A 12,349-nucleotide genomic window follows, 5' to 3' on the forward strand; every position below is an offset into this window, starting at 1 on the left:
TCTCTTGATTGAGAAAGTCCTTGAGTATTTTTAGATACTAAATGGTGATCTTAAATAAATACAAATTTACTAGCTGTGCAGGTTGCCTAATTTTAACAGCTGAATTTGGTTTCAGTAGTTTGTAGGAAAAATCAAAGATTTAAATTGAGTCTGGAAATTGTCATTTTTAATTGACAATTAGAAACAGGTGATGTTCCCTTGTCAGTCAGAAACAGCCCTGTGGCGAATGCTTTTATTTATTTATTTTATTTTATCTGCCGAGACAAGAATTAATGGCGCGAGTATGTTGACTTTTTTTCACTCACTCACTCGTTCGGTGCAGTGTGCGTGCGAATCTCCTTCTGCTTCTTCTCTTTCAAATATATTTTTTACGACTTAATTGCGGCCGTTGTCAACACAAGAGTGTTATGGTTTTTTCTCCGTAAGGAAACGTACGCGATTAAATTTTCGCCGCGGGTGCGACTTAATGATAATCCACCTGGTCGGTGATTTACGACAGGATGCGATGGCCACGCGTGTGCGTTTTGCATGCGTCTCGCTCATTGACGCGTTTGTCCGATTGCAGGCCCCCGGGCGACGCGTGGACCCGTTTGGCCAATTTGGTCAATCGGCTGGAGAGACTGGACCTGTCGGCGCTTGAGCTGTCAACAAAAAAGCTTGAAGGTACGGAAAACTAAAAAATAATAAATGATGTTTGTTCTCCCAAACCCAGACTTGTAATTGAAGAGTCTGGGATTGAAAAAAATGTGCGTAAAGAATGTCACGTTTTATAAAATTTTCTAAAATTACTTACTTTTTCTGGGGGAAAAAGAATTGCTGCTTCTCACAATCAGTACCGAAATACCAAAGGGTATATATTTTTTGGTATCGTTTGATTCCAAGCAAAAAAAAAAATAATAATAATATGAAAAAAACTGTTAAAATAAATTAATTCTTCTATAAAATTATCAATTATAAAATTTCCATGATTGCCTGAAATGCGTTATATAATATATAATTTTTTTAAATTTATCCAGAATTCCTTCTAAGTTTTGCATCGCGGCAGAGGCGTTTTTAATGAATTTGTGCATATCAAACAGGTTTTAATGACATGCAAGAATGCGATTGATCAAACTGGGAAAGAAAGTGAGAGCCTCTTTTACAGAGGTGTTAAAGGTGTTGGGCGTTCACCTGATCACGAGCTGCACTAACACTCTTTTTATGCAAATGCGACAACTGAAATCGAAATTAAACGTTCGCTTTCGTCTCGTTAAGGTTTCGAAGTGCTGAAACTGCCCGAGGACATGGCGCTGGCGGGATTCACCCCGCTCATGTACAACATGCAGGAGTTGGTCTACGTTCCTAAAAACCTGGACATGGTGCGTCTCCCTCACTTGCAATCTTTTGTTAATTTTTTTCTCTTTTCCGTATTATTTAGATTTTTTGTTTCGTTTCTTGGTTTTAATTTGGTTTCGTAATTTAGGCGTGTGTCTTACCAAGTAATTTTGATGTCCAGGAGTTGGCTTACAACTGTCTGAGAATCAAAAAGGTCCAGTTCTTTGGCTCTGAGTTTCTGTGCGGGGTAGACCCTCCAGTGCTCAAGCTGCAGCGATGGGACAACGAACGCAGCCTCTACATTTCCCTGGTCGACCCAACAAGATCGCCGGGCGACACCCCGCCTCAGACTAGCCTCTCTGACCTGGTCAGTAAAAAAATAAAAAAATTAATAAGTGCTTCTGTTTAACATGAACATGGAAATAAATTTTGCAGAGTGATTTGGAGAGAAAATTGACTGCCAACGACGTGGAAAATGGAGAGGCCGTGGCAACCAAGATGACCCCGACCAGTCCTTCGGAGACCTCGTCTGAAATTAAAAGTCTGCTATCCAGAAAGGAGGAACTGACACGGGCGCATCAAATGCACGAAAGGCACCGCCAGCAAGCACAGGTAAGAATATTAATTTTTCATAGATTCCTTAAAAAAAAAAACAGCAACTAAAATTAAATAATAAAAAAATACGGAAATTATAATACTTAATACAGGGCCTAACATTTTTTTTTTTAAATTACTCGCAATTAAAATAATTTATTATTCTACATTTATATTTGGATGAAAAATTGGGACAAATATAATTCAGGGAAAAACGGCCTAACGGTGCGGTTATTGAGTCGGGATTATCATAAGTCTATTGATCGGCGGTCATGCGTTCAAATCTCTGTTCTTTGTTTGTGCATTGTGGACGCGGCCATTGTCGGCCCCGATCTTGCATGGGAACACACGCACCTCTGGGTGAGAGGTTAGCGAGATGTGCCGTTGCTCCTTTGCGACGACACGATTTTCATGTCGAAAATGCGCTTTTCGCCCCCGACATTTTCCGCCTTCATCGGACACGGCTGCTGTTAGAGATGCAAATTACATCGCGAGCATCTCTTTTTCTTTCTTTCCTCCATCACGAGGATAACATGCCATAAACAAATCGCACTCACAACAAGCGTGTTTGCTATCAGATGAAGTCATCTTCGTCATAATCCCGCGCACTCGTGTTGTTGTATTTAGATTGGCACCCCGATCAGCCTTTCAACAACAACGCTTCTTTCTTGCTTGCTTCATTTGCTTACATCCTCGGTGCTCGCGTGAAATTATTAATTGCGCGGCCATTAGCACGAGTGGCAAGGTCGGCTTAGCTAATGTCATAATTTTTCACTCGACCGTGAGTCGTTGGTAATGATTTGCCGAAATTTGTTACGAGATGACTTTTTAATTGGTCATGATAGGGCTTGAGAAAATCATGCGTAATTAATATAATGTTTAAAAAATGATTGAAGTACAATTCACTTTCATGTGAAGCATTTGTGGGGGATTAGATAATCTGAACTGCAAAATTTGTATTTAATAATTTCAGTGCAGTTTTCATCTGCAGCTGATCTGCAGATATTAATTTTAAAGTACACACTGTTTATTATAAAAAATACATTTTTCCATTTCCCAAATTTTTTTTCTAAAATTGAGTTTACAAGTTAAAGCTATTATATGGCTTTGATTCATTGTAAATTATTTTAATTAATGGAATTAATAAAAAAGAAATGTGGAAATGAACGCCATCGAAATCACTCCGGACTGCTACACCTCATTAAAAATAGAATATTTTGGTGCCTAAAAATATTTAGTAAAATTGCATAAATTTTAGCTAGAGAACTTTGTAATCAATTTTTACCTTATTTGTTCAGGAAATAATGGGAAAAATATGTACAGTTCCTCTCTTGTGTTATCTACGTCTAACTAAGTAATCAACGGGCCTGTCCTACAAACGTTTATCTTTGGAAATTTGCACCTGAACTTATGACCTCCGGTGCGTGAGGAACCTGGCGCAGGAGCGATTATTTAGTTTACTGCACATTTCCGGTAGCTGCGTGATTCGAGACTAATGGTTTCCCCAAATAGTCATTTCGGCGGAATCCACGTGGTCTGTATATAATTACGAGAGAGCAGCGAGGCGCCAGCCAAGAAAAGTAGCTCGGCCAGGCAGACGCTGCAAAAAAGTGCAAATTATTCTCTCAGGGCGATAATTTATTTTGGTCCGGTGTAATTTCGTTTCAACAGCAGTCAAACGAGAACAATAATGTATATTAAAATAACATTCAGCTGCGGTCAGTGTAGTAAAAAAATAAACCCGAGTGGCATACTTCCATCGAAGAGGATGGAGAAAAAATTGGAATATTATTTTAACTGCAGCACACATGGTGTTCATATTAAATTTCGTCTGGTAATAACCGCGTTTGATGCACAGCCGGCCAAAACCGTTAGCAGAATGCATTTTATTTTACAACGTGCGCGCGCGTCCGTGTGTGCAGCTTTTCGGATTTATTGGTGTTATTACCTAATACACCTCGGCTGTCATTACCCAGCTATTTTTTCGTCCGGCGCGCCGAATAACTTATTAAATGTTGCGCCGACGAATCACGACTAACCAAAAACAATAAAAGAAACACATTCCTTTCAGATGGATCTATTTTTATATGAAAATGCACCATGTGCCTGGTGACCCACTAAAGTCCCAATTATACTACGTGTCCACTTCTGGAAGGATGGAGACCGAGTCTTGGAAATATTTCGAGTTGAATTGAAATGCAAATAAATGAAAGAGGCTTGCTTGATCGCACACTAATGGGCCGTGCATCCTTTTGGAGAAAAAGGTTCACACTCGACGGATCATGAAGTAATGGCAAAATATTCAGCACTGGCCGGGAAATATTATATTTTTAATAAAAACCAGGGTCATTTAATTTTCTTGGATAGTTAACAGATCTTGTTAAACGGGTTTAAATATGAAAGGATCTTTTTGAAAATGAAGTAGATAAATTGAAGTGCAAGTTTTTTGTGAGGTCAAATATTTCCAAAATTGTTCTGCAATATCTGATTTATGAAACAAATAGTGAACTCTTCAATTAATAATGTTCAATGAAGCTACAATTAGTTTTAATTTAAATTGAGTTATTAAAATCACTGAATATTACTTTTTGCCAAAATTCGCCTTTTCTACCCAATCTATATCTTAATTTTAAATTTTAATACTTTTAAAAACTTCACCTAAATCGTTTTTTTTTTTTTTTAAATTACCAACACATTGAAAAAAATATTTCCTTAAAAACTTCAAACGCTTTGCTTTTGGAATACTAAAAAATTGAACCATTTTAACTTTGTTTTCTGACCTTTCGCATCAAAATAAGTCACCTGAATTGGCATTTCGGATAAAATAACAAATTTATCCAAGAGTATTTATTCGTTCTCCATACACGTTCCTATAATATTGTGCTGAATTTCACCGATTCTCGGAACCGTTCAGAGACAAAATCTCCGCTTTGTCCGCAGCAATTGAGTCATAAACCACGCATCGGTGTGTTATCGCCTCTCGCACTTTTCCTTGACTGCACCAAGCGGCTGTCACGGGCAGATAGCTGGGCGGTTTTGCGATTTATTCGTGCACTTAAAGGGTTGCATATCCGTCCCGTTCACCGCGAACCACATTATATATTTATTTGGTACATAATCCGCTGGCGCGCGCGCGAGTGAGCAAAAGAATGAGAAACAAACAGCGAGCTAGAGATGTTTGTACATAATATTGTATGCAAATCGAGAGGCTACCTCAGCCGGCCACATCCTGATGCACTCAACTTCCCACTTTGGGCTCTGCAGCGTTTATTTATATTTATTTTCTGTGTGCTGCACCTACGCTGCAGCGCGGCGGATCCTTCTTTTTCTCTGCTGCCGCTTTACGCTTTATGACTCTCGCAGGCGAGATGTGCAGTGCAGATTACATCATGTGTGCTGTGGTGGAGAAGAAGAAGAAGTATCGGCGAGTCGCTTGCCCCCGTGTTTTATGGTCTCGCCTCCAATTTATTTCGACGTGCTCTCGCGGCGGATTATATTTGACCTGCTGCAGCTCTCGCTAGCTCGGATATCATTTTCCACCTGATAAATCTGCGCGCTTTTCGCCCTTAAGTATGTCTGCTTTACAAGCGGAAAACACGCGAGAAGCGTAATATTAGTCTTCGAGCGTAAATTTACCATCATTTGATTATATATGAATATTTTAAACGATAAATCAAATCACCTCAAATGAGCCATAAGTTTTGTTTCAATAATTCATACCGTTTCATTTAATAAAAGGGCGTTTAATTAGATATTTGGAAACGATTTTATATTTATTAATAAAACAAATCAACTGAAAACTCTATATGATGATTTATTTAAGTCAATTGAGGCACTGTGGGATAGCTTTAATTAATCTCGAGAAATTAATTTTTACAAACTAAAATTATTTTTATACTTTTATATGAAATTTTTAATAAGTTCTTTTACTTAAAATCAGATAGTATGTAATGACAATTTCCATAACTCGTAAATTTTTATGCCAAAATAAAAATTTTGTAAAATTGAAAAATGACCTCAATTAATTACTTTATAAACTTCTTTAATAACTTAACATTGAAATTGAACTTTTGCTGTGTATATGGCCCAAGTTAAATTTTAATGACTGACCCCTGCAACGGTATATAATAATCTGAAAATTTGTAGCCACATCCTCTTTTCAAACTCCGTTAAATTCCACTGAAAATTAAAAAATGTTACGGCATGAAAATAAAATATATCGTGAAGATGTAATTTCTCGTGAAGAAATTTAAGTTTCCTCCCCGACTTATCCACAAATTATATGATTAGTTTTGAAGCTTGGAATTTAAGCCCTATTAAATTTTCGCATCCACTTAAAAAGCCGTTTAAACCTTCTGACATTTCATCGTTCAGGTTCGCAAGTCGATTTTTCGTGAGGTGGTCTGTCTGTTCACTTGTTTTGCGCGGCTATTTTTTCTCATTCCGTTCAATTACGCGCGCAAAAAAACACGCGACACGTAAGACCACTTACGGAGCAAGATCTGCGTAGCAATAATTCAGCTGAGGCTGACGTCCTAGGTGGAGCGAAAGCATTTGAGGCATGTTTAATTCGCGGCGGCGGAATGCGCGAGCTGCTGCGTACGGATAAGTGTTAAAATTATTATCAACACGTATATCATTAGCTTTATTAGGAATGGTCAGCAAAGCGTCCGCCGTTATGTGTTACAGTTATCGATCGGCGGATGCATTTCATAAAACACACGCGACTTATTTTCTTTCCATCTTGCGGATCGAGTTTTTTGCGTATTCGGTTAATGTATGCAATGGAAAACATCACATTTGTACGGCCTCTTAAGGATAAATCGAATGCAAAGATTGAAATTTAAATTTACAGCTTGGATTGACCCTTTCTTGCCCTCGCGTCACTTTTTTAAAGTGGCGTTTAAGTTGCTTTTGGAGATAAATTTGGTTCTTCAACAAAATAAATTGATAGTCTATTAAAATACACTCTAAATTTACGTTATTTACCAGAGATAAATGTTTTATTTCCTTACTTTTATCAAGCTTAGACAGTAACCTTGGTTAAAAATTAATTATGTAAATAAAATCCCATGGAAATTTGATTCAGGAGATTTAGTATAATAAATGTTGAATATTTAGGAAAATTTTCTATTTGATCAAAATAAGTTGAATGCCAATTTTTTTTCTCACAAATCCTAAATAAAGGTTAATTATTAATTAAGTTCACTGGTCACGCCAAAGCCGATCTAAAAATATGTTCTTATCAAAATTGTTTTCTTTAATTGAAATGATCTTGTTAGGCCACCAAATTATTTGCAAGTTGAAAATGACGATTGACTTTTTTAGCAGCCTCTAAGACCAATTAACTTTTTGTTTCTAACACTAAATTACTTTCAGTTGTTTCAGCATATTCAGCAAAAACTTAAAATAATTTGGAATTTTTTTAAACAGAGTTAGTAAATCTTTCAATTGGAAATTTTCAATTAAAAAGAATTTTTATTGCAAAATTAAAAAAATCAGTGTTAGATATGCGACTTTTCTAGGATTTTCGCAATTGATCGGAAGTGTGATTGGAGCTCCGAGTCGGAACGGTCGCCCCGTCCCAAATTGATTATTTTCGGGGAATCCCGGACGATTTGCGCGCCAAAAGGGCGGTCGTGGTCGGCCTTGAGCGTCGATGTGCTTCTCGTGAGAACGGTGCAGGTTTCGCGCCACCCACGCGCTGCAACTCGCTCGAGTGCAATACCGATAATAGAGAGTCAGTGCACCCTCTCGACAATTAATTCCCGCTTTTAAACGCCGCGCACAAACGAGAGCAGGCCCTTTACACGCCTCACCAGACTTACAAAGTGCCACTTAACGAGCGCGCAGTTTATTCTCCATCGAGTCAAAAGGTGCACGCCGAGAGAGATGCGATACAAACCAATTGCTGCACTCGCTCTTGACGTCGCTTGAGAATGAACTCGGGGTGTGTTCCCAGGTCATTTGAGCACCGATTCGGCCAAATGTTCAAATTTACAACAAAATATGAACCTGTTCAAAAGTAAACTGCGATGAATTTTGATGAATCAGGTCAAACTGACTAAAAGATCGCAGGCTAGTTTGATTTCTTGGCAGTGTCAAATATAATGGAATAATTTTAGTCTGTTTTAAAATAAAATTGAAGTATAAAGTAGCAAAAGTTTATCTGCAACAGCTTTTTTTAATAATTATAGATCTTAGAAACTTTATAGGGAGAATATTCAAAATCCTTCTGATTATTGAATTATTCACATTTTTTATTTTTTTATTTAAAGATTGAAATTGTTCTATAAGATATTGATTGAAATGCTGCATTTTAAGCAAATTTCGTTGAATTTGTGTGTTTTAGGCAATTCTAGACCAGCAAGCAGGCTGCGTGGAGATGAAGGTGCGTCCGCGACTGCTGATCCCAGACACGAACTGCTTCATCGACCACCTGGAAGACCTGCAGCAGGTCGTCAATGTTTTCACGCTGATGGTGCCCCTTGTCGGTGAGTTTGTTGTTTCTGCTTTTGACGCACAGTTCGTTGGCCCCTCCCTGCTCCTTTGATCGTGGTCGGTTGTTTGACGGAAAAAATTGACAATCAAATAAACATGTTGATTGCGGCCAATTATTTTATGGCGACAGCCGCGTAATTTCATTAGACAGCTCTTTTTTCCCGCGCCGGCCGAGCGGGTTTTGTATTAGCTGCAATTATTTTAAGTGTAATGACGCGTCCGAGCACTGCCTTTTATTTTATTTGAAATTACCGCTCGCTTTGATGGATTTCATTTCACCATGCTCGTGAGTTGCAGATTTTAAATTAACAGCCCTTTAAGTGATACTTAATGTTAGTTGGGGTAAAAGGTGCTATTTAAAAATATAATAATATATGTTTAATAAAAATTAGGAACAACAATTTCAATTTAGATTTACTTTTTCAAAATTGTGATAGAAAAATTCTACCTAAAAATAGTAATACACGGTCAGGAGCGAGAAGGTTAAAATTTGGCTTTACACACGCTTCTTTGAAATGAAAATTTTGTTGCGAGTTGAAAATTTTTCCAAATTATTTGATTTTATTAAATTTGAATCTTTATTTTATGCTTTTATTTTGCAAAAAATTTAAAAACCGAGTTTTTTTATTGTTAAATATGAAGCTATCAATATGTCATTTTTAGGGATTGTTAGTTTCATAGTTTTTGATCTGAAACTCGCAACCATGTTGAAATTGGTTGAAATGCAACAATCTAGCCTTCGTTTCGCAGTTTGTATTTCATTTTTCTGCCGTAAATTTTTATGTTCCTGTCCAAATTAATTTTTTTCTCTACAAGCAATTATTTACTTTTGACAATAATTAAGACGCGCTAGACTTAATTTCGATTTGTTTACGTTTGTCTAGTAGGTTAGCAGATCAAAGCAATCATCCAAATTCGTCGAGGCGTAGTATTAAAATTGCCACTCGCCAGAATATTCTTGCGGTTGAGTCAAAACCCGCCAAATGAGATTTGATCCAACTCAATTAACTGCACCTGTAAAAAATGAACCAATTTTTTTAGAATTATTTTTATTGATCTTGAATCGTCTCCTTCTGCGGTCGGACTCATTCGCCAAAATCATCTTTTTTGCAGTTTTACACGAGCTGGAGGGTTTGGCCAGGGGCAGCAGAAGTCCCGCACCGTTGGGGGCGCCGTCGGAAAACGCGCAGCACACCAAGTATGTGGCCGAAAGGGCGGGCAGTTCGCTCGCCTTCCTCAAAAGTCGACCTCAGGGCGTCAGGTGCGTCACAACCAAGGGCGCCGTCCTGGCTCCGACGGGGGTCGCCATGGTCGAGGACTCCGGAGAACAGGTCAGTGACTACGAAATTTGTGTTTCAACTTGCGCATGTCCAATGGTTCTACTGAGCATGCGTCAATTCTAGTTTTGTTGAAATTAAATTTTATGGGGGGCAGAAAATAACGTAAGATTTTAAATAAATAAGCTAATCGTGCATATTTGGAAACAGTAAAACAAAATTTATAGTTTATACAAATTTGGCTTTTGAATTTAGAATATTAATATTAATCTTTTTTTAGAAGTTCCTAGCTTTTGTTGCGAAACGAATTAGAATTTTTTTTTAGAAAATTATTAAGAAACTTTGCTAAAGGTTTAAATAAAAATATGACAGTCATTTTGAAAACTTTGAAAGCTAATAAAACCGATTAAGCCCTGAATTGGAAATTTCTTTAATTCTTTCTGTTTTGAACCTGTTGCAGGAAATGAAAAACGACGATCGTATTCTCAACACTTGCCTTAGTCTGATCAAGACGTATTCCAGAGGAGACGAATCAACCACCGAACCCCTAAAACCAGGTTTGCACTTTTCACCGCTGCATTGCCAGAGAAAAATTTTACCCTTCCCGATTTCTGCTTCAGGCGAAACGCGACACCTTTTTCGGGAAGTCGTGCTGCTGACTGAAGACAGGAATCTGCGCGTCAAGTGCTTGGCCAGGGACGTTCCTGTCAGGACCATCAGTGACTTTTTGAAGTGGGCCAACCCGAAACCTTGAACCCAACGTGCGTCCCACCCAAGTACCTGCATCAAGCAACGGCGACTCCGGAAAGGGTAGGCAGACTTTTTTTATTATTATCTTGACTGGAGATTAAAAGGATTGATTTTGTTGTTTCAGGTTTCCAGCTGGTCTGGTTTGCTCTCGAGAAGATCATGACGGTTCAGAGAATGCCTTTTTGAATCAATTTTTACATGCCTTGTGGTAATCTAATCTGCTGCTGCTGTTGGAGAATCTAAGCCGTAGTGTTACCAAAACACTTTTCCCCCATATTACGACTTAGGCCCGCTGTACGTACTTTTCTGTCACAATTTTTGTATTTGTGTGTATAAAAAAAAAATTAGAAAGAAGAAACTCCCAATTAGAATGGTTTATAATTAATATGTTTGAGACCTTGTTTCTCGAGTTGAGCTTGTTAATGATTATTTTATGATCAGATTACTCGGCCTGCTATTTCGGGCTTATTTTTTAGCGTCGTTTTTTTACATAATTTTCCTTCTAATTTATGAAAGCATTCCTAATTTAAGTGCATCTGGTGTAATTGTGTGTTTAAACAAATCAGCGCCATCTTTTAAATAATAATAAAAAATTATTAGTGCAACAGAAGTCGCGAAAAGCGTTTTGCGAGATCTCAGTCCTTAATAGAAAATCAAAATGTGAGCCACTACTAAAGCTAACAATAATACAGCTAATTAATTCCTATTCTACCTCCCTCCGATCAGGGTTGCCCCTTAATTCGAGCAGTTAGGTCCTGCCTCCTTTAGTGATAGTCCCATGACACTCACACTTGTGTATTAATCCTCTAAGTTTGGTCTTGCCAGCTTGTTATCCTAGCTTTTGAAAAGAAATTACTAACAATACTTTTTATCACCATATCCAATTAAAGGCACCAACTAGCAAGTAACTTTGTGGCCTCAATGTATTGTAAGTCGGTACTTAATTAACGCAATTATTTTGGCAAATTACTCAACTCGTAATAGAAAAGCAATCGGTCCACCAAACTGACTCTCACTGATTACGCTCGTTAATTGTGGTCAGCGTTGATTTTCAATTCAATTGTATTTAACTAACAACAGTGGCACAATATTGCGTGTGTGTATCAATTTGTTGAAAACTCATCAAGAAATACTGTTTATGTAAAGAGCCTTGCAGAATAATTATTATGAGTAATAAATAAGTACTTTTTAAAAATTACCTGCGCTGTCTTTCATTATGACGATTAAAATCCAATTAATAAATAATTGAGTGATACGTGACATTCCTGCTTGGACTAATCCAGACGTCGGAGCGCGCGGAGACTTAAATAAGTGGGTTACACAATGAGAGTTACTGTTGTTTGATTTTTTGATACGCTCGCGCCCAAATGTGGGTCGCCAATTACGACGACGAAGGAGCATCACAAATATGTATGCTGCCGCGCGTATTATGTAACAATCAAAAATTACTGTTTGGATTTGTGGTTTTTGAAGAGCCGCTTCTGGGTCTGGAACGTGCGGGACGGAGCTTCCCTGCAGGAATAGTGGAAAATTAACAAATATAAATTTTGAAACGTTCAATAAATAGACGCAGCAGAAAAATTATTGATGCATAAAATATTACCAAAAAAATTTGCTTCCACACCAAAATTATTTCAAAATTAAATACTTAATATTTTGATCAGTTTCAAATTTTTTTCTTCTATTTTAATTTATATCTGGTTTTTCTCAAAATTGCTAAACCTGCATAAAGAGGTACGAAAAGTAGTATGGCGAGGAGGATATGGGGCCTTACTAGCCCTTTTTGACCGATTTAAGTCGCCATTGTGCAGATAAAAGTAACAATTAAACAGTGACCTGACTTTTCAGACGATTCATTTTTTTTTCCAATTTGTTTTACTTATATAAAATATTTCATTCATTTCAATGGGATT

At 37.5% G+C, this 12,349-nt stretch overlaps 1 protein-coding gene across 3 annotated transcripts in view; it reads left to right on the plus strand.

Moving 5' to 3' along the window:
* Positions 1-11,634, plus strand: part of LOC132200572 (telomerase-binding protein EST1A) — a 32,114-nt gene extending 20,480 nt beyond the window's left edge. For 2 of the 3 annotated variants that reach the window (XM_059626143.1, XM_059626145.1), the window contains 9 exons: positions 566-663; positions 1,255-1,358; positions 1,463-1,681; positions 1,750-1,926; positions 8,261-8,402; positions 9,523-9,740; positions 10,147-10,243; positions 10,307-10,496; positions 10,561-11,634. In XM_059626143.1, the coding sequence (XP_059482126.1) occupies positions 566-663; positions 1,255-1,358; positions 1,463-1,681; positions 1,750-1,926; positions 8,261-8,402; positions 9,523-9,740; positions 10,147-10,243; positions 10,307-10,440 (1,189 nt within the window). In that variant the 3' untranslated portion in view covers positions 10,441-10,496; positions 10,561-11,634. The remainder of the gene's footprint in view (positions 1-565; positions 664-1,254; positions 1,359-1,462; positions 1,682-1,749; positions 1,927-8,260; positions 8,403-9,522; positions 9,741-10,146; positions 10,244-10,306; positions 10,497-10,560) is intronic. The other variant, XM_059626144.1, reaches the window with a different exon arrangement.
* The last annotated feature ends 715 nt before the right edge of the window (positions 11,635-12,349 follow it).

The sequence above is a fragment of the Neocloeon triangulifer genome, unplaced genomic scaffold (genome assembly GCF_031216515.1).
Source record: "Neocloeon triangulifer isolate White Clay Creek 2 clone unplaced genomic scaffold, ASM3121651v1 ptg000014l, whole genome shotgun sequence".
Taxonomy (NCBI): domain Eukaryota; kingdom Metazoa; phylum Arthropoda; class Insecta; order Ephemeroptera; family Baetidae; genus Neocloeon; species Neocloeon triangulifer.